The sequence below is a fragment of the Muntiacus reevesi genome, chromosome X, assembly GCF_963930625.1.
Source record: "Muntiacus reevesi chromosome X, mMunRee1.1, whole genome shotgun sequence".
NCBI classification, from domain to species: Eukaryota; Metazoa; Chordata; class Mammalia; order Artiodactyla; family Cervidae; genus Muntiacus; species Muntiacus reevesi.
This window is the reverse complement of record NC_089271.1, coordinates 426886-448067: the sequence shown is the minus strand read 5'-3', so window position 1 is coordinate 448067 and position 21182 is coordinate 426886. Positions and strand designations below refer to the sequence as shown.

General features: G+C 51.7%; 1 protein-coding gene across 1 annotated transcript; it reads left to right on the top strand.

Moving 5' to 3' along the window:
• Positions 1-194: 194 nt before the first annotated feature.
• Positions 195-20792, top strand: CRLF2 (cytokine receptor like factor 2). Its single transcript, XM_065915846.1, has 8 exons — positions 195-315; positions 5269-5371; positions 7307-7470; positions 10019-10152; positions 10974-11136; positions 12297-12402; positions 14874-14958; positions 19484-20792. Exons 1-8 carry the CDS (start codon positions 234-236, stop codon positions 19757-19759), a joined length of 1113 nt encoding a protein of 370 aa, XP_065771918.1. The 5' UTR covers positions 195-233; the 3' UTR covers positions 19760-20792.
• The last annotated feature ends 390 nt before the right edge of the window (positions 20793-21182 follow it).

Here is a 21182-nt window from a genome sequence, read left to right as displayed (position 1 = left end):
GCGGGGCTGCACAAATGATCGGCGAGGCTGAAGAAATGATTCTGCATTTTTTTTTTTTCCTTTCTGACCAGAGTCATCTTTTAAAATAAAAGCATGACTGTTTCCTGTAGTCATTTCCCCAGTTTCTTTTCCGCCTTTTAAAAAAAGGGGTGACCTTCGTACGTTAGTCATGAGCCGAAGTCCCCTTGGAGGAGTCGACCTTCTGCTCGCTGCCTCCACCTCCGGCTTCCACCATGAGGCGTGTCTTTCTGCCCTGGGCGGCCGCCACTGTCTTCTTGCTGGGACACGCGAACGCGTCAGGGAAAACCAAGCCGGGTAAGTGCTGTTTGCAGCTGTAGCCTCCTGTCTGCGTGAAATGCCCTTGCTTTCAACATCTCTGCTTCTTTTTTTTTTTTTCTTTTTACGATGTCTTTTGCAAACTCATGGTTTTCTTTGTGAAACTGACAACAGCTTTCATATGTCCCCCTCCCTGAGCTGGGAAGATGCCCCCGAAGGAGGACATGGCAGCCCACTCCAGTCTTCTTGCCTGGAGCATCCCCATGGACAGAGGAGCCTGAAGGGGTGCAGTCCATGGGGTCTCAAAGGATTGGTTACGGCTGAATTCTCTTCAAACCTGAGTCTGCCTGTTGTAAAGCCCCCTTTTTCTTGAGTTCAGGATTAGTTTCAGCTGCAAAAAAATGAAATACGGGAGCCCGTGTCTACAAAACTGAGAATCTGGGTGGTTGCACTGTGCTGCCTGTCTGCAAAGAGGTGCAAGCCTTTTGCTTAAATTAATACTTACCTTTCTGTGGTGGGGCTTCCCTGATGGTTCAGGCAGTAAAGGACCCACCTGCCAATGCAGGAGACCCAGGTTTGGTCTCTGGGTCGGGAAGATCCCCTGGAGAAGGGAATGACAGCCCACTCCAGCATGCTTGCCTGGAGAATCCCCATGGGCAGAGGAGCCTGGCGGGCTACAGTCCGTGGGGTCACAGAGAGTTGGTGCGACCGAGTGACTGCCACTTTCACGCCCAGGTGGGAGCTGGCGATGGCACGTTCCTGACGTTCTTCTTCTGAACTGTCCGCGGGCATCACCCCACGCTGGACCGCTCCTGTCCGAGGCGGCCTCTTGCCCGGCTGGTTCAGACGGGTCCTGGGGTCCTTCTGGGCTACAGCCCTGGGGTGGGAAACGGTGCTTCCAGCAGAGCAGGGGGGAGAGGGAGGGAGCCTGGACGTGGGGTGTCCCCCGGCCTGTCCCTCGGAAATTACACTCATGTAATTTCCCAAGCTGCGTGCGGTGGCCACAGCCTGTCTTCACAAGTTCAGGTCCGGCCTCCCGTCTTCCAGCGACAGGCGTGAGTGGGGGAGGACCTGGCTAAATTGGTGCGCCCATGGCCACAGACTCCTTGAGAGTTGTGGCTTCTTCCTGACTGCCACTCCTGCACCTGGAGTTTGGGTGGAAAAGTGCAGTTTAGACCAGCTCTGGAATCTGAACCACTTGAAGCACAAATACAATAGGAAGGTTTTGCTGCTGTTCAGTCGCTCAGCCGTGTCCGATGCTTTGTGACCCCATGGACTGCAGCACGCCAGGCCTCCCTGTCCATGACCAACTCCCGGAGCTTGCTCAGACTCACGTCCATCGCGCTGGTGATGCCATCCAACCATCTCATCCTCTGTCGTCTCCTTCTCCTCCCGCCTTCAATCTTTCCCAGCATCAGGGTTTTTTCCAATGAGTCAGCTCTTCACATCAGGTGGCCAGAGGTTTGGAGTTTCAGCTTCAGCATCAGTCCTTCCAATGAATATTCAGGTCTGATTTCCTTTAGGATGGACTGGTTGGATCTCCTTGCAGTCCAAGGGACTCTCAAGCGTCTTCTCCAACACCACACTTCAAAAGCATCGGTTCTTCGGGGCTCAACCTTCTTTATGGTCCAACTCTCACATCCATACATGACCCCTGGAAAAACCTTAGCTTTGACTAGATTCACCTTTGCCGGCAAAGTGATGTCTCTGCTTTTCAATACGCTGTCTAGGTTTGCCTCTCGAGGACTTGGGGATATGGAGAGATCTTGAAAGGGCGGAGGGCTCATCCCCCTGTGAAGCTGGGCTCACTCAGAACCTTGGTAGGAACTTCCTGGGAAATGCAGACTCACTTTATGAATGGCCTTTGTTTGCCTGAGGTCATTACAGGTGTGAGACCCTAAGAACTCCCCGGGCGGGGGTCTTAATAAAGCAACCCCTCTTCCCACCCAAGGCCACAGAGTTGTGTCAAGAGACACCTCAGGGGCCATTTCCACTTAATCGATCCATTTTTAAACAAGAGTCAGACTTAACGGCTGCAGTGGACTACCAGTATTTCCATCCGAGGCCATCATGTGTTGATGGCAAGGCTACTGGGCTCTTGATGAGGCACCTTTGCCTCCCAAAAATGCCCTTGAATTTGCAAGGAAAACGTATGCATCTCGAGCCCTGGAGACCAGATGTCTGAAGTCAGGGTGTCCCAGGGCTGAGCTCCATCTCTTTCTACCTCTTGAAGCTTCCGGGGGCTCCAGGCGTCCGTCCCTGGGCTGGTGGCCGCCTCCCTCCCGTCTCTGCCTCCGTCTCCACGTGGCTTCTCCTCTGTGTCCGTGTTTCTCCTCTTCTCTGTCTTATAAGGACCCTGTCCCTGGGTTTAGGGCCACCCCCATCCAGGAGGGACCCTTCATCTCAGCCACTTCACTCCATCACGTCTGCAGAGACCCCATTTCTTAATAAGGTCCTGTTCCCAGGTTCCGGGTTAGCGGGGTAGGCATGCCATTTGGAGCGCCACCGTTCAAACGCTACAGGATCTATTCAAGGGGTGCCAGCATTTGGGAGGGGGGTCCTTTTCTGTTTGGACAGGCCTTGCTGTAGTCGTAAGGGGAGGGAGGTCATTGAGGCAGATGACCTGGCACCTAATCTGAGCCCGTGGCAGAGACGAGGGACACAGGAACGACCCTCAAGATGCTGTATTTTTTATTTTATCTCTGTATTTACTTCTGGCCGTTGCTGGGTCTCTGCTGCTGTGGCCTTGAGCGCATGAGCTGCTCTGGAAATAAGAAGGTGGTGCGGGCGGGAGCCGGAGTGTGTGTGAGCAGTGTGTGTGTGTGAGCTCAGTCGCTCGGGCGTGTCCGAGTCTTGGCGACCCCGTGGACTGTAGCCCGCCAGGCTCCTCTGTCCGCGGGATTCTCCGGGCAAGGATACTGGGAGCGGGTGCCACGCCTTCCCCCAGGGGATCTTGTTCTCAACCCCGAGATCAAACCCACATCTCTTACGTCTCCTGCACTGGCAGGTGGATTCTTTACCACTAGCGCCACCTGGGAAGCTAGCGAGATGAGATTTTATATATATGTATAGATATGGAGACAGGCATGGCAACCCACTCCAGCGTTCTTGCCTGGAGAATCCCAGGGACGGCGGAGCCTGGTGGGCTGCCGTCTATGGGGTCGCACAGAGTCGGACCCGACCAAAGCGGCTTAGCAGCAGCGTGTGTAGATGAAAAACCCGTGTGGTATCTGTAGTAATAGCCAAGGCTGCTTGAACCACCCCAGCCTGCGGGGATGGAAAAAGACCCCAGGACTCTACATGAAACGATGCAATGAGTACCGATTCTGTCCCCCCCACGACCTGCCAGCCCTGGATGACCTTATTCACACTCCCCCGGAAATACCCAGCGGGGCTGGGCTCAAAGTCCGTCTGAGCTCCCGAGCTCGCTTGGAACTAATGCCTCTGGTTCATGTGCATGTTTTTCTATACGCTCTCCAAACTGGGAAGCAGGTTGTACCTCTAGGGAGGGCGGGGAATTCTTGGTATTTACACGACGTGTCTGCCTATCGGAGACCCGCAGCGGGTCCGTTTGTTCACCTGCAGATTGCTCATGACCTTGGTGGTTTTCTGAGAAAAAGTTAAAAAAAATAACAGAGGTTCCAGAACCAAAGTCGTGTTTGCAAAAGCCCCCAGGCCTTTCAGAACCGTCTGGGTCCATGAGATAGGAGGCTCCATTTTCAAGACCATCTCCGTGGGGTTCCCTGCTAACCCCACTGTCAGTCAAACGTGAGGAGGATCTGGGGGAAATGAAACTCGGCTAAAAAGGTGGATGGGGGGGCGGGCGGTGGGGGCAGGGGGTGCTGTTCTGGCTAACAGTTTGGTTGGGGTGTTAATTCACACGCCAGATGACTCAGCTCTTTTCAGCACACAACTCAGCCCTTTTTTTTTTTTTTTTTTTTTAAAGATTGTTTCTTTTTTAATAGAAGGATAATTGCTTCACAGATTTTTTAGTTGACATAAAGCTGATGCATGAGCTTCCCCGGTGGCTGAGCGGTCAAGACGCCGCCTGCAAAGCGGCAGCCACAGAAAATTCGGGTTCAGTTTCTGGGTGGGGAAGATCCCCTGGCGGAGGGCACGGCGACCGACTCCAGGATTCTCGCCTGGAGAATCCCCCGGACAGAGGAGCCCGGCGGGCTGTACTCCATAGCGTCGCAAAGAGTCGAACACGGCTGAGCACTCGTGCCCGCACGCACAGACGATGCATCGCATTTTCATATAAGTTACAGATGTACAGCATAGCGATTCTCATGTTTGGAAAGCGATGCCCCCTTTACAGTTATTAAAAAATGTTTTCCATACTCCCTTTGAAGAATGTATCATTCTTGTGTTATAATTGGGAAACACACACCAACTCTGGACATATAGTAAAAATGTAACATGTCTTGATAATTATAGACAGCTAGATAGATAGCTATACATAGTTACATAGATAAGTTACCTAGATAGATGACACAGATGATAGTTGATTGATAGATGCATCAATACAGAGAGTCGACAGATAATAACTTGATGATAGAATGATGATGATGATCGGTAACATGTTGAAATGATGATATTCTGGTTGCACGCGTGCTCAGTGACTTAGCCGTGTCTGACTCTTTGTGAACCCATGGACTGTAGCCCCACCAGGCTCCTCCATCCATGGGATTCTCCAGGCAAGAACACTGAAGTCAGTTGCCACTTCCTCCTCCAGGGGATCTTCCCGGCCCAGGGATCGAACCCACGTCTCCTGTGACTTCTGTCTGCATTGCGGGTGGCTTCTTAACCCACCAAGCCATCGTGGAAGACCAACATTCTGGGTATACCGGGCTAAAAAAAATGCATCATTTTTTTTTTTTAAAGCACTGTGTCATTCTTACGAGTGCTGACATCATTTTACAAATCTCAAAGTCTTTCCAGCGTCGCCTCAGAGTCCTCTCTGCTTATCTTTTTTTTTTTTTTTCTGCACAGGAAATGCATTGGAACTTCAGGTGATCAACTTTAATTTCGAAACTGTGCAGATTACGTGGAACACAGATGCGTACGCTGGGATCAACTTCACGTTCATTTACAAGTGAGTGCCGGCACTGGGATTAATGTCAGGTCCGTCTGCAAGGAAGGGTCCCTCCCTGGAAAACCATGCCTTTGGCCAAAACATTTCCGCTCGGAAGACATCACGGATGGGGGGCGGCCGGGAAGTGAAGGTGTGAAGAACCGTAAGTGCAAGTGTGACTGTTCGCGTGTGCCCTCAACCTCCCAGTATCGCCACAAGCACAACCACAGCTCCCAGACCTTGTAACCGAGGGATGAGTGAGTCTCCCTCGAATCTGCCTGGATTCGCCCAGGAGAGGCAGGGCGGTCTGACCCCACGGCGCCCTCTGCAACGCCCCAGCATCTGCCTCTGCCTGCGTCTCTGTCACCTTCAGCTTCATTCCCTGCTTACCAGGGGCCGCCTTCCAAAAAAAACCCCTTTCCCCCTTTCTCAGGGCACTCTGCCTTGCCTGACTCAACGACCTGAGTGGCCACGTGGGAGGCAGGGTGTTTTCCTCCAACGAATTTGGTCTCAGTTCTGTAAAGAGTGGGGTGTTCTGACAGGGCTTGAGTCGTGGCCATCTGATAAAGCACGAGATAGGCGGGAAGGCGAACAGAAGAGGGAAATTTTTAAGATGAACTTGTTAGGAAAATAAGACTCACGGGGCAAAGAAAAAAGTGTCGGATGGTGTAAGTGGTCTCCCAGATAGCTTCATTTTATTTCATTTTTTATTTCTCTTCCTGAGCAGCTGTTTGTTCTGTCATACAGGAGATCATTCTTGATCTCATCACAGATTGGGGTTGAGGGCTTAAGGATGGAGTGTAAACCCATCTCTAGGCTTCGGTTTATCCCATTTCGGCACATCCATATTAAAAGTGCATCCTTGAATCAAGGGCTTGGTTGCTCTGGAGGTCAATTGTTTATTGATCCCTATTTATCGATTGCTCATGATATTGATACGTGACAGCAATGATTGTTATTGATACTGTAAATAGTATCCTAGATGGTCTCAACAAACTACAACAAGCTGGGTAATTTGGAACAACAGAAAAAACAAAATGTATCTTCCCCCAGTCCTGAGAACCAGACGTCTGAGGTCAAGGGGTCCCAGGGCTGGGCTCCCTGCAGAGGCTCCAGGGGAGGGTCCTTCCCGCCTCTTCCAGCTTCTGGGGCTCCAGGCATCCGTCCCTGGGCTGGTGGCCGCCTCCCTCCCGTCTCTGCCTCCGTCTGCACTTGGCTTCTCCTCTGTGTCCGTGTCTCTCCCCTTCTGTGTCTTATGAGGACCCTGTCCCTGGGTTGAGGGCCACCCCCATCCAGAAGGACCCTCACCTCAGACCCTTCACTCCATCACAGCCGCAGAGACCCCGCTTCTTAATAAGGTCTTGTTCCCAGGTTCTGGGTTAGCGGGTAGGCATGCCGTTTACAGAGCCGCCGTTCCACCTCTACGGGATCTCTCGAAGCAGTATCAACATTTGAGAGAGAGGGGGGCCCTTTTCTGTTTTGACAGGCCCTGCTGTAGTCGCAAGGGGGGGGAGGTCATCCAGGCAGATGGCCTGGCACCCGATCTGAGTCCGTGGCAGAGACGCGGGACAGAGGAACGGCCCTCGAGATGCTGTGTATTTTTCACTTTGTTGGCGTGTATGACCTTTGGCTGCGCTGGGGCTTTGGGGCTGTGTGGTCTTGTCTCTAGCTGGGTGGCCTTCTAGGTCGTGGGTGGCCTTCTCCTGTCATGGAGCACACACTCTAGGGTGCACGGGCCTCACCACTCGCAGCTTGCAGGCTCTAGAGCCTAGGGTCCGTCGTTGCGGTTCACGGGCTTAGCTGCTCCGCGACTCGTGGGGTCCTCCTGGCCGAGGGGTCGAACCCGAGTCTCCTGCATCGGCAGGCGGATCCTTACCACTGAGCCGCCAGGGAAGCCCTAGGACGGTATTCCCAAGGGCGCTACGTGACTGAGTGATTCTCTTTTTAAAATTACAGATTCAAGACAAAGGAGGAATACAGACCCTGCTCCCGCTACGTCCTTCAACAAGGTTACAGGGCCGGGTGCCTCCTGGATGTTCGAGGCGATGGACCTCTGTATTTTTCCATCCGGAATGGAACAGAGCCTCTGCTCACCAAGGGCCTAGAGATTAGCGCTTACCGTACGTATTAAGTACCTTGAAGGCTGACTGTGCATCTTGGGTTAGGAGCCATCGTACAAATGGAGTGAAGCAGTCTCTCCAGAGGTTCCTGCTTGGATCTACAGTTCTGTGACGCAATGGTCCTCTCTTTCTTTTTTGTTGACGGTTGGAATGTCAGAGGTCCATGTTAGAATCCAATGAGAGGTTCGGCCCTTGGGTCGGGAAGATTCCCCTGGAGGAGGGAATGGCAACCCACTCCAGTATTCTTGCCTGGAGAATCCCACGGACAGAGGAGGCTGCAGTGCACAGGATCGCAAAGAGTCACACATGACTTTCCGACTAAACAACAACAACATAGCCGATTAACAATGTTGTGATGGTTTTAGGTGGACAGCAAAGGAACCCAGGCATGCATACACACGTATCCATTCTCCCCCAAACTGCCCTCCCATCCCGGCTGCCACGTGACATTGAGCAGACTTCCCTGGGCTGGCAGCAGGTCCTTGCTGGTTCTCCATGTTAAACACAGCCGTGTGTCCATGTCCATCCCAGACTCCCTGACTGTCCCTTCCCCCATCCTTCCCCCTGGTGACCATCAGGTTATTACAGAGTATTGAGCAGAGTTCCCTGTGCTGTCCAGCAGGTCCTTGCTGGTTCTCCATGCTAAACACAGCCGTGTGTCCATGTCCATCCCAGACTCCCTGACTGTCCCTTCCCCCATCCTTCCCCCTGGGAACCATCAGGTTATTACAGAGTATTGAGCAGAGTTCCCCGTGCTGTCCAGCAGGTCCTTGCTGGTTCTCCATGGTAAACACAGCAGTGTGTCCACGTCCATCCCAGACTCCCTGACTATCCCTTCCCCCATCCTTCCCCCTGGTGACCATAAGGTTATCACAGAGTATTGAGCAGAGTTCCCCGTGCTGTCCAGCAGGTCCTTGCTGGTTCTGCATGTTAAACACAGCCGGGTGTCCATGTCCACCCCAGACTCCCTGACTATCCCTTCCCCATCCTTCCCCCTGGGAACCATCAGGTTATTACAGAGTATTGAGCAGAGTTCCCCGTGCTGCCCAGCAGGTCCTTGCTGGTTCTCCATGTTAAACACAGCAGTGTGTCCATGTCCATCCCAGACTCCCTGACTGTCCCTTCCCCCATCCTTCCCCCTGGGAACCATAAGGTTATTACAGAGTATTGAGCAGAGTTCCCCGTGCTGTCCAGCAGGTCCTTGCTGGTTCTCCATGGTAAACACAGCCGTGTGTCCATGTCCATCCCAGACTCCCTGACTATCCTTCCCCCATCCTTCCCCCTGGTGACCATCAGGTTATTACAGAGTATTGAGCAGAGGTCCCCGTGCTGTCCAGCAGGTCCTTGCTGGTTCTCCATGTTAAACACAGCAGTGTGTCCATGTCCATGCCAGACTCCCTGACTATCCCTTCCCCCATCCTTCCCCCTGGTGACCATCAGGTTATTACAGAGTATTGAGCAGAGTTCCCTGTGCTGTCCAGCAGGCCCTTGCTGGTTCTCCATGTTAAATACAGCCGTGTGTCCATGTCCATCCCAGACTCCCTGACTGTCCCTTCCCCCATCCTTCCCCCTGGGAACCATAAGGTTATTACAGAGTATTGAGCAGAGGTCCCTGAGCTGTCCAGCAGGTCCTTGCTGGTTCTCCATGTTAAACACAGCAGTGTGTCCATGTCCAACCCAGACTCCCTGACTATCCCTTCCCCCATCCTTCCCCCTGGTGACCATCAGGTTATTACAGAGTATTGAGCAGAGTTCCCTGGGCTGTCCAGCAGGTCCTTGCTGGTTCTCCATGTTAAACACAGCAGTGTGTCCATGTCCATCCCAGACTCCCTGACTGTCCCTTCCCCCATCCTTCCCCCTGGTGACCATCAGGTTATTAGAGAGTATTGAGCAGAGTTCCCTGTGCTATTCAGCAGGTCCTTGCTGGTTCTCCACATTAAACACAGCCGTGTGTCCATGTCCATCCCAGACTCCCTGACTATCCCTTCCCCCATCCTTCCCCCTGGGGACCATAAGTTTGTTCTCTAAGACCGTCTCTCTCTGTTTTGTAACTACATTCATTTGTATCATGTCTTTTTAGATTCTGCACATAACGGATGTCATAGGATGTTTTTGCCTCTCTGTCTAACTGACGTGGTTCAATTTCACAGTCTCCACAACCTCATCTTGTCTGAAACGCTTACCTCTATAATGATCGTCTTTCCAGAGATCGTGAGGGGCTAGGCGCCAGGAGTTCAAGGTGGTCTTTTTCTGGTGGGAACACAATTCGTCTCATGACACATCCCGAAAACTTTCTCGACCCGTTTCGGGGGGAGCTCCTTTTCACGAGACCCCCCCCCCCCCATGGGTCCTTGGAGAGCTGGCTAACCCTTCTGACTGTCCATGCGCTAAAGACGAGGAAACCTCACGTCTCATGAAGTATTCGGGAAAGGATGGGGATCAGGTGGAGAGGAGAGTGAATCGAAGCCCAGGGACCGCTGCGGGCTGAGAGATGGGCCATGTTTGTCTTTGCAGAGCTGTTAGTCACTGTGCTCTTTCTTGTTCTAAGTGAAACCCAGATCCCCCGGCGACCTGAATTTCCAGTGGCAGGAGGAAGCCGTGACGGTGACCTGCTCCAACCTGGGATACAACGATCTCCAGTATGAAATCCAGCACAAGACCATCTTTGACTCCGAATGGCAGGTGAGGGGACATCGTCTCGGGTCGGGGGTGAGTAGGCATCCCCCGGGATGGAGAGACCGAGAGACACAGATATCCAGACTTGTTTTATGCACTTGCTCACGTGACTGTGGGCTTCCCCACTGGCTCAGATGCTGCACGATCTGCCTGCAATGCAGGACACCCGGGTTGTATCCCTGCGTCGGGAAGATCCCCTGGAGGCGGGCATGGCAAACCCACTCCAGTTTTCTTGCCTGGAGAATCCCATAGACAGAGGAGCCTGGAGGGCTGCAGTCCACGGGGTCGCAGAGAGTCGGGCACGACTGAGTGGCTAACACTTTGTTTTTCACTTTCCTTGGTGGTCCCGTGGTTAGGAATCCGCCTTGCAAAGCAGGCCACATGGGTGTGTTCCATCCCTGATCCGGGAACCCAGGATTCCATGTGCGTCAGGGAAACTCAGCCTGGGAGGCAATGACTGAGCCCGTGTTCTGTAATGAAGATCCCATGCGTTGCAACTGAAATCTGATGTAGCCAAATAAATAAATACATTGTTTTTTTTTTTTAATTACTTTTGTGAAAAGGAAGACCTTAAAAAGCCTTCAAAAGCATCTTTCATCATATTTGTTATGGTGGATTTATTTCCTTTGTGGAGGGAAGGGCAGAACTGTCTCCACATTTTCTTTTTTTTTTTTTTGCTGTTGTTTTGAGGATAAACAACAGAGAGAAGTGAAACAGGAGAAGGAAGCCCTGAAAGCAGGAATCTGCTGCAAAATCTCTGGCACAAGATGAATGCGTCAGGGTAAAGCGTCAGCCAGGGGTCACCGTGTGCATTTTGTCCGCTCCAGTCCACAGAGGCAGAAACCTGCAACGTCACCATCAACGGTCTGGATGCTGAGAAGTGTTACTCCTTCCGGGCCAGGGTGAAAGCTCTGGAGTTTGCCTACGGCTCAGAAACGTACCCCAGTGATTGGTCAGAGGTGACGCACCAACAGAGGGGTGTGCTTCGAGGTAACGCTTGTCACGCAGCATCGCTGCGCGATACAGGCCAGCAGGCTACGTGCAGGGAGGGCAGAGCGGGGTGCCTGAAAACGTGGATGGTCCCCAGGCCTTCTGCGGAGGTGACTGTGGAAGCAATGCCTCCTCCTGTGGCCGTTGTCATCGGACTCAGCTTCACTTTTATTTCTGTGGACCCAGCAAGAATGATAAGTGTTATTTATGAATGGTGTCGGGCTTCCGAGGTGGCTCAGCTGGTAAAGAATCCACCTGCAATGTGGGAGATCTGGGTTAGATCCCTGGGTTGGGAAGATTCCCCTGGAGAAGGAAAAGGCTACCCACTCCGGTGTCCTGGCTCACAGAATTCCATGGACTGTATAGCCCCTGGGCTTGCAAAGAGTTGGACATGACTGAAGTGACTTAGGAAGCAGATGTAGATAAGTTGATGCTAGATGGGTGGCAGAGACAGATAGATGAGGTATATAGATGGATAAAGATGCATGACAGGTGATAGACAAGTAGATGGATAACAGATAGGTAATAGAGAGATGATGGATGGGTGGATGTCTGCTTATTCATTTCAGTGGTGTCCGACTCTGTGACCCCATGGACTGTAGCCCGCCAGGCTCCTCCATTCACAGGATTTTCCAGGCAAGAATGCTGGCTGGAGTGGGTTGCCACGTCCTCCTCCAGGGGGATCTTTCTGATCAAGGGGCCAAACTCAGGTCTCTTGTGTCTCCTGCACTGGCAGATGGATTCTTTACCACTGGGCCCGTGGGGGAAGTCCCAGGTAGACAGATAGATAGATGATAGATGGATGGATAGATAGACAGGTAGATGATAGGTAGAGAGACAGACAGATGAATAGACAGACAGATGGACAGAGACAGAGATAGATAGACAGCTGGACAGATAGACAGATGGGCGGATAGACAGACCAAATCAAGCCCTGATACCCTCAGACACCGCTGGCAGTAAGGTGAGTCTGTGCTCCCTTCTCCCCGACGTTTGCCTTTCCAGCATACCCACCTCTCCTCCCAGGCTGTTTCACACCAAAATCAAGATCTGCCGACCCTGACAATTCTGGAGGGAAAGAAAAACAGAGTGGAGGGGGATTAGCGCGCAATCCGGTATCATGTTGCAAGCCTAACAGCCCTCATCCTGTTTCCCTTTAGATTCGTGCTGGGAAAACAGCTTTTTCCCCAAATTTATTTTAATTGCTGGCATGGTCTCCTTCCTGACAGTCTTCCTTCTGCTTCTGTCTCTATGGAAACTACACAGGTAAGGATGTCCCCGCCGGAATCCTCAGACACACGGGCTTTGGTTCCCATATGTAGTGAGCTGGAGAAAAAAATAATTGTGTGGTGTGGTTATTTAGCTAGACATCACTTTCTCTCTGATGCATATGGTATATGACAAGAAATCGGAGAGATGAATAGTGCCAAAGGTGTGGAGATACCTGCAGAACTTGTTGAGAAATATTCTCGTGAAGACCATAAGATGCAGGAATGTTCATTCCTATGAGTGTTATTGCTGTTCCATCACTAAGTTGTGTCTGACCCCATGGACCGCAGCACGCCAGGCCTCCCTGTCCATCACCAACTCCCAGAGTCCACCCAAACTCATGTCCATCCAGTCGGTGATGCCATCCAGTCATCTCATCCTCTGTCATCCCCTTCTCCTCCTGCCCTCAATCCCTCCCAGCATCAGGGTTTTTTCCAGTGAGTCAGCTCTCCACATCAGGTGACCAAAGTATTGGAGTTTCAGCTTCAGCATCAGTCCTTCCAATGAACATTCAAGACTGATTTCCTTTAGGATTGACTTGATCCTTTCTGTCCAAGGATTCTCAAGAGTCTTCTCAAACACCACAGTTTGAAAGCATCTGTTCTTCAGCACTCAGCCTTCTTTTCTGTCCAGTTCTCACATCTATACATGACTTACTGGGAAAAAATATAGCTCTGACTATACGGACCTTTGCCAGCAAAGTGATGTCTCTGCTTTTTAATAGTTGGTCCAAGTTTATTGTCGTTGCCTTGCTTCAAATGCACACCCCACTGAGCTCTGTCCTCCTATCATGTTAGAATGACAAGCATGTAGAACATCTTTTAATTTTTACGGATGTTTATTAAACTGGGCAACTTGGTGAGTGACGTGAGGAGAAGTGGACAAGCAAAGCCTGTCCGGTTTGTAAATCCAGTTACAGATACAGCAAAACATGATTCTTGGAAACCATAGAAAGCCTTTCAAAAATATGATATCAAATAGTTCACTCTGTTATCCTTCCAGGCAGTAACTTAACTGCTGCCATTTCCAACTTTCTTCAAGTGTAGTTGTGCCCAGGCATTTGATTGTTGATGATGTTTGACGGGGCTGATGCCCAGGACTGTGGGCGCCATCTTTATTTCTTTAGGTTGACGTTTCCATAGCAACAACAGGAGTGACGCGTAGAAAAAGATGGAGTGCCACTCTGGACCACTCACGCTGGCTCTGAGCCAGGCTGAGCTAGACAGTTTCAAGGACATTCCATCATGGTTGGATACAGCATGGGGATAATTCTCTTAATTCTTGCAAATTGCCCGTTAATTCTTCAGTCTAGATTTCCCGCGTTCACCAGCTCAGACAGATGCCACCTTTATCATTCTCTGTTTGGGAACAGAGGAAGTCGGGAGGAGATGAAGCAATCAGATAGGGGTGTTGACTAGTGACAGGTCTGATTTTTCTTTTGCTTTTGTTGTTGTTTTGTTTTGGTCTGGTGTTTTTAATTCAAAACTGAAATCAACCCAAAGGGAATCTGAGGAATACACTTCTTGGGGGGAAAAAACCACTCCTCCTGTCTTTAAGAAAACTTCTGTTACAATGAGTGGTCTAAACAACTGTATTATTTTCCTGGAGCTGCCATAACGAAGGACCAAACTCTGGGGGCTCAAACAACAGACATTTATTTCTTCCAGTCCTGGAGGCTGGAGCCTGAGGTCCTGGTGTGGGCAGGGCTGGTTGCTCCTGAGGCCTCTCTGCTGGCCGTCTCCTCCGAGTCCTCACCTGCTCCTCCCTCTGTGTGTGCGTCTGTCCTGACCTCTTATTATAAGGATCCCACTCCCATCGGATTAGCATCCTACCAGATGAGAACCTCTCTTAGCTTCTCTTCCTAGGGGGCAAATTAAACTGACCAACCAAAGACAGTAACAGAAGAATATGTCTATATATTCTTTTTTGGTGTAATATTTTAAAGTGCATAAGTCATTCACAGAAAGCATGTGAACGCCTAACCAGGCAGTTCCTCTGGGGATTTTTATAGCATTTTAACAAAGGGCAATAATCTGTGGAGGAGTCACTAGACAAGGGGAAAGGGAGTCTGGATGGGCGTAAATTGTGGGGACGTGATTAAGAGATGTGTGAGACCAACTGCAAGGAGATGAAGGTTGTCTGAATGGAATCATCCTGACACCATCTTGGTGATATGACTCATTCTCCATTTCCTGCTACAGGAGAGAGTGCACTTTTATGAATGGAATTATTGCTTTTTTTTTTTTTTAATCAGGAGGGAAACTGATGTTCTGCTTTCAGGCAGATGGGAGAGAGCAGAGAGAGTCTCCTGGCTCTGCTTTTTCTCAAGCGGACGCAGTTCCACCAAGGTGCTGAGTCCCCGAGATGCAGATGCAGCTGCCCTGGGTCCCTGATGGGGGTCCCTCCACGCGGATGCCCGGCTCAGGGGCTGCCAGCCCATCTGACCAGACTGTCCATGTCCGTTTCAGGATTAAGAAGGTCCTCATGCCCAGCGTTCCTGATCCCAAGTTCTCTTTCTTGGGGCTCTTTGAATCCCACCAAGGTAACTTCCAGGTAAGCAGCATCTCCTTGTGCGAGCTCGCTCTGGGCGGCCCTAATGTCACCCCTCTGCAATATTTTATTTTTTCTGCTCAGAGGTATTTTTTTAAATCGACTTTTTATTTTGCATTGAGGTATAGCCTATCAATAACAGCTTCAGCTGGACAGCAAAGGGACTCAGCCACACATACACATGTATCCCTTCTCCCCCAAACTGCCCTCCCATCCAAGCTGCCACGTGATACTGAGCAGAGTTCCCCGTGCTGGCCAGCAGGTCCTTGCTGGTTCTCCATGGTAAACACAGCCGTGTGTCCATGTCCATCCCAGACTCCCTGACTATCCTTCCCCATCCTTCCCCCTGGTGACCATCAGGTTATTACAGAGTATTGAGCAGAGTTCCCCGTGCTGTCCAGCAGGTCCTTGCTGGTTCTCCATGGTAAACACAGCAGTGTGTCCATGTCCATCCCAGACTCCCTGACTATCCCTTCCCCCATCCTTCCCCCTGGTGACCATCAGGTTATTACAGAGTATTGAGCAGAGTTCCCTGTGCTGTCCAGCAGGTCCTTGCTGGTTCTCCATGTTAAACACAGCCGTGTGTCCATGTCCATCCCAGACTCCCTGACTATCCCTTCCCTCATCCTTCCCCCTGGTGACCATCAGGTTATTACAGAGTATTGAGCAGAGTTCCCTGAGCTGGCCAGCAGGTCCTTGCTGGTTCTCCATGGTAAACACAGCAGTGTGTCCATGTCCATCCCAGACTCCCTGACTATCCCTTCCCCCATCCTTCCCCCTGGTGACCATCAGGTTATTACAGAGTATTGAGCAGAGTTCCCTGTGCTGTCCAGCAGGTCCTTGCTGGTTCTCCATGTTAAACACAGCAGTGTGTCCATGTCCATCCCAGACTCCCTGACTATCCCTTCCCCCATCCTTCCCCCTGGGAACCATCAGGTTATTACAGAGTATTGAGCAGAGTTCCCCGTGCTGGCCAGCAGGTCCTTGCTGGTTCTCCATGTTAAACACAGCCGTGTGTCCATGTCCATCCCAGACTCCCTGACTATCCTTCCCCCATCCTTCCCCCTGGTGACCATCAGGTTATTACAGAGTATTGAGCAGAGTTCCCCATGCTGGCCAGCAGGTCCTTGCTGGTTCTCCATGTTAAACACAGCAGTGTGTCCATGTCCATCCCAGACTCCCTGACTATCCCTTCCCCCATCCTTCCCTTCTAGCAACCATAAATTCATTCTCTGGGCCTGTGAGCCTGCTTCTGTTTTGTCTATAAGCCCACTCGTATCATTTCTCTTTAGATTCTGTGTATAAGGGATGTCATATGACAGTTCTCCTCTGTGTGACTGACTTCACTGAGCATGAGAATCTCTAGATCCATGTCTGTTGCCACAAGTGGCATTTCATCCTTTCTATGAGTAAGCAACAGTCCAGGGTGTGTATATATACACTCCACATGTCCTTTATCAGGGGCTTTCCCGGTGGCTCAGATGGTAAAGAATTCACCTGCAAAGCGGGAGGCCTGGGATGGATGCCTGGATCGAGAAGATCCCCCTGGAGGAGGAAATGTGTGCTCATTGCTGTGTCGGACACTCAGGTCGCATCTGTGTCTGGGCCATTGTAAACAGAATTGCAATAAACATTGGGGCTGATACACTATTAATGAAAAAAAAAAAAAAAACAACACCCCGACACATGGCTTTTATTCCTCTTTAAACGCCTGCAAGCCTCTTCGAATCTGAAAGCAGCGGTTTTGCTGTTTTTCTCTTTCTCGGTCAGAGAAAGTGGATCCCAGAGTCTCCGAGGGCGGGCGGCTTCTCTTGAAATTAGTCTCAGCTGGGTGTCCCCTCTGCCCCAGGACCATGGGATTTTCCAGCCTCCTGGCCTTCTGATCTTATCAGGAGGTCCCCTTCTTAGTCTGTTCCCACTGCAGGGGGCCGACAGCGAAACCTGCGTTTCCGCTTTTCAACGTTTGTGGTCGTTAACTTCGTTCCTGTGATAAGCGCTTACGGGTGTGGGGGGGGGTGTGGGTGGGCGAAGAGGAACTGGGGAGGACAGAGCGAGGTGGGGTCCGGCTCCCCGCGTCACCAGGCGTGGATTTTATAGGACGCCGGGATCAGAGCGCCGTGCATTCCTTGGGGCTGCCACAAACCTGGGGTGCAAACCATCACACAGTCATCCTTGCCCGGGTCCCGGGGGCCACACGCCTGAGGTCAGGGTGCCTCAGGGCTGGGCTCCCTGCAGAGGCTCCAGGGGAGGGTCCTCCCGCCTCTTCCAGCTTCTGGGGGCTCCGGGCGTCCGTCCCTGGGCTGGGCTCCCTGCAGAGGCTCCAGGGGAGGGTCCTCCCCGCCTCTCCCAGCTTCTGGGGGCTCCGGGCATCTGTCCCTGGGCTGGGCTCCTTGCAGAGGCTCCAGGGGAGGGTCCTCCCCGCCTCTCCCAGCTTCTGGGGGCTCCGGGAGTCCGTCCCTGGGCTGGTGGCCGCCTCCCTCCCGTCTCTGCCTTCGTCTCCACGTGTCTCTCCTCTTCTGAGTCTTATAAGGACCCTGTCCCTGGGTTTAGGGCCAGCCCCGTCCAGGAGGGCCTCATCTCAGACCCTTCCCTCCATCACCTCGGCAGAGACCTTGTTTCCAAATTAGGTCCTGTTCCCAGGTTCTAGGGGGTAGCCCATGGGTCTATCATTATTTTGGAAAGAGAGTGCCGTGTTCAGCTTCTTTCTTTTTTATTTTTTGGTTTTTTTTCTTGCTCACTTGCTTCAGTTGTATCCAACTCTTTGCGACCACATCGACTGCAGCCCCTGAGGCTCCTCTGTCCATGGGATTCTCCAGGCAAGGATACTAGAGTGGGTTGCCGTTTCCTTCTCCAGGGGATCTTCCCAACTCAGGGATTGAACCCATGTCTCTTAGGTCCTTTGCATTGGCAGGCGCTTTGTGTGTGTGTGTGTGTGTGTGTGTGTGTGTGTGTGTGTGTGTGTACCTCTAGCGCCACCTGGGAAGTCCATTCAGTTTCCTAGGGGGGCAAAGTGAATTGTAAAACTAATTAGGTGTAGGAGATGAAACGAAAAAAAGAAAACAATTTTTTTTTCTTCTACCCTCTTACGTTCTGTCCCTGGGGTCCTGCAAATTAAACAGACCAGAAAGATTAAAGAGGGAGACGTGAACACCCCCAGGAAGTAGTGAGACCTTGGGGCCGATTTGCCATTTTCACAAAGGATGATAGAGTGTTCGGAAGAGATTAGCTAAAGGAAAAAGGGTTGGGGCCCTGTGAGGGGCAGGTGAGACGTGAGGAGGTGACTAGGAAATGCATCAGAAATGAGGGTTGTGTTTCGTAAGATCTTATGCAGACTCAAGCTCTCTCAGATGATAAGCGCTGTCTCTGGAGTTGGAAGGGACCCGGTGACTTCCAAACGCACATTTACTTTCCCAGAGCGGCATCAATTAGTACCAGTTTTAGGGAGGGTAAGTGGAGAGCAGAGAACACGCGCTGAGACCCTCCATACTCACCTGCCTTCAGGTCAGTATCCTCTGGACGTTAAAGGGGCGTGCTGGGGACTGGCGTCCCGGTCCCCTCAAGGGAGGGGAAAGGGCTATACAACAGAATTTAGGACAGGGAATCTCACTTCTTTCCCCAAAATTGAGGCTAGAGGAAGGAGCCGGGAGGGATGTAGAAGGGAGCGAGGAGTCCCCTTGGGGAGGGCCGTCCCATGGAGCGCCCAACCTCAGGAAATCTTGGGTCACCGGTTAGAAATTCAGCGTCCGCCCCCTCGGACCTGCTGGCGGGGGGTCCTCCTTCTGACACGTCCGTCGTCACGCCCATCTCAGACAGCATCCCTGGGGGTGGAGAACGGATCTGGGTTTCTGAAAAGACGTTTAGGCGCCCTCGTGTGTCTGGAGTGACCACAGGCCGGCGCTGTGAGGCTGGTGACAAAAGGCAGGTGCGAAAACCACAGGATTCCGGACCGAGACGCTAGACACCAGACCCGGGGAAAGTGTCCCCGCTGGGGGACGTGTGTGAAGATGCACCAGCTCCGAAGGCAGGGCTTTATGACATAGAGTCTGAGCCACAGTAACTTTTATTTAATTTTAATTTTTTTTTAACACCAAAAATGTTTTGTGCTGGGGTGTAGATGATTAACAGTGTGAACTGCAAGTGGACTCAGCCATCCATGTACATGTATCCCTTCTCCCCCAGACTCCCCTCCCATCCCGGCTGCCACGTGACATTGAGCAGAGGTCCCTGAGCTGGCCAGCAGCTCCTTGCTGGTTCTCCATGTGAAATTCAGCCATGTGTCCATGACCTTCCCAAATTCCCTTACCCCAGCAACCGTACGTTCGTTTTCCACGACTTTGAGTCTCTTTCTGTTTCGCCAGTAAGTTTCTGTGTATCATTTCTCCTTAGATGCCACAGGAAAGGGATATCATGTGATATTTCTCCTCTGACTTACTTCATTGAGTATGACGCCCTTTACGTCCACCCGTGTTGGCGCAAACGGCTTTATTTCACGCTTTGTAAAGTGAGCCGCGACCTTTCCTCCTTGCAGGAGTGGATCAAGGACACGCAGAACGTGGCCCCCTTGAACAAAATGGAAGACGGGGAGCTGGAGTGCGCCCCCGAGGACGCCGTGGTGGTCCAGCCGGCCGAGGCCGAGACGCCCAAGACCGTGGTGATGGCGAGCCCGCTGTACCCGCAGACGGGGGAGGAAGAGGCCGCCGGGGACTCTGGCCAGCTCCCTGGCCAACAGCCCCAGGGCCGTGGGGTGATCTCTCTTGGGGATTTCACGTTTGTGATGAGCGACAACTCTTACATGATGTTATGAGGGGGTGCAAACTCACAAGCCAACATCCCACTCTACGGTGATGCTTGACGACCTGGGAGAACATCTTGGGGGCCAAAAAAAACAAGGATGAAGGGGACTCCCCGGAACCAAGGATGCTGACGTCTAAGGTCACACAGTGCCCCAACGCCCCAACCCGTGTCGGAGGTCACCCAGCGCCCCGACATCCTCAACCCATGCTTCGCATTCTTGCTGACATCCAAGGGCTTGAAGGTGGACTGCCTGTAGGCGGCAGACGCTTGGTCTGGCTGGTTCTTGCTGTCACCTGGCTCTCATAAACCATAAGGGAAGATGACCAAGACCACCCTGCTTTGCACGTGCCCACCCGCCCACTCCTGTCCTTCCCACATTCCCACTCGCAAGTGGGTCCTGGATCAATTGTCACTCATCACACGTACCCAGCAGGCGACGTGCAGAACACCTGTTTTACTGACACCGAACAGCGACCTGCCTCCCGCCCTGGAGAGAGGAAAAAAAACTTCTACAATCACCGAGGCATCTTACAAACCAGGGTTCCGTTTAACTAGTGACTCAGGAGCTTGCTCCTGAGAGATACTTGAATGTAAAGGTGCTCTGCGGAACAAAGCGTCCCAGGTTGAATGTACACGATTGTTTCTTTTTTGATACTGAAAATTTTTTAAAAAGCGTGTGCATGAGAATGATGGTTAGAATGTAAGCGGGTGGCTGCTATTTGTGGAGACAGGAGCAGTTTGATCCCCTTAGACTTCAGGTTCAGGAGCTTTCTAGACGTCTAGAGTATTGATATCTCTGTGGGGTTTTTTTTTTTTTTTTTTTTTTTTTTTTTTTTTTCAGGCTGGTACTGACTTTATCTTGTCTGTGTCTGTAGGATGCAGTAAACAAGCTTGATCAGATATACCTGGAGTCTGTGTGTGTGTGTGTGTCTGTGTGGTCTCAAGGATGTCTAATTTAGCAGAATGTCTCCCCACCCTAGAAAACTCCACAAAGGTAGAAATGGAAAGAGGTCACCTTTATCAGTGAACAAACAGCAAGCCAGTGTCAAGTGTAAATACCTCCCGCCGTGTCAAATAAACCAGACGTGTCACAGCCATCGGCGATTTCTCCCCTCCGCATGCGAATGTTGGTCAGTCACCAATTGGCGTCTGACTCTGCAGCCTCACAGACCGCAGCCCGCCAGGCCTCCCTGTCCGTCACCAACTCCCGGAGTCCACCCAAACCCATGTCCATCGAGTCGGTGATGCCATCCAACCGTCTCATCCTCTGTCGTCCCCTTCTCCTCCCACTTTCAGTCTTTCCCAGCATCAGGGTCTTTTCCAGTAAGTCAGCTCTTTCCATCAGGTGGCCAAAGGATTGGAGTTTCAGCTTCAGCATCAGTCCTTCCAGTGAATATTCAGAAGTGATTTCCTTTAGGATGGACTGGTTGAAT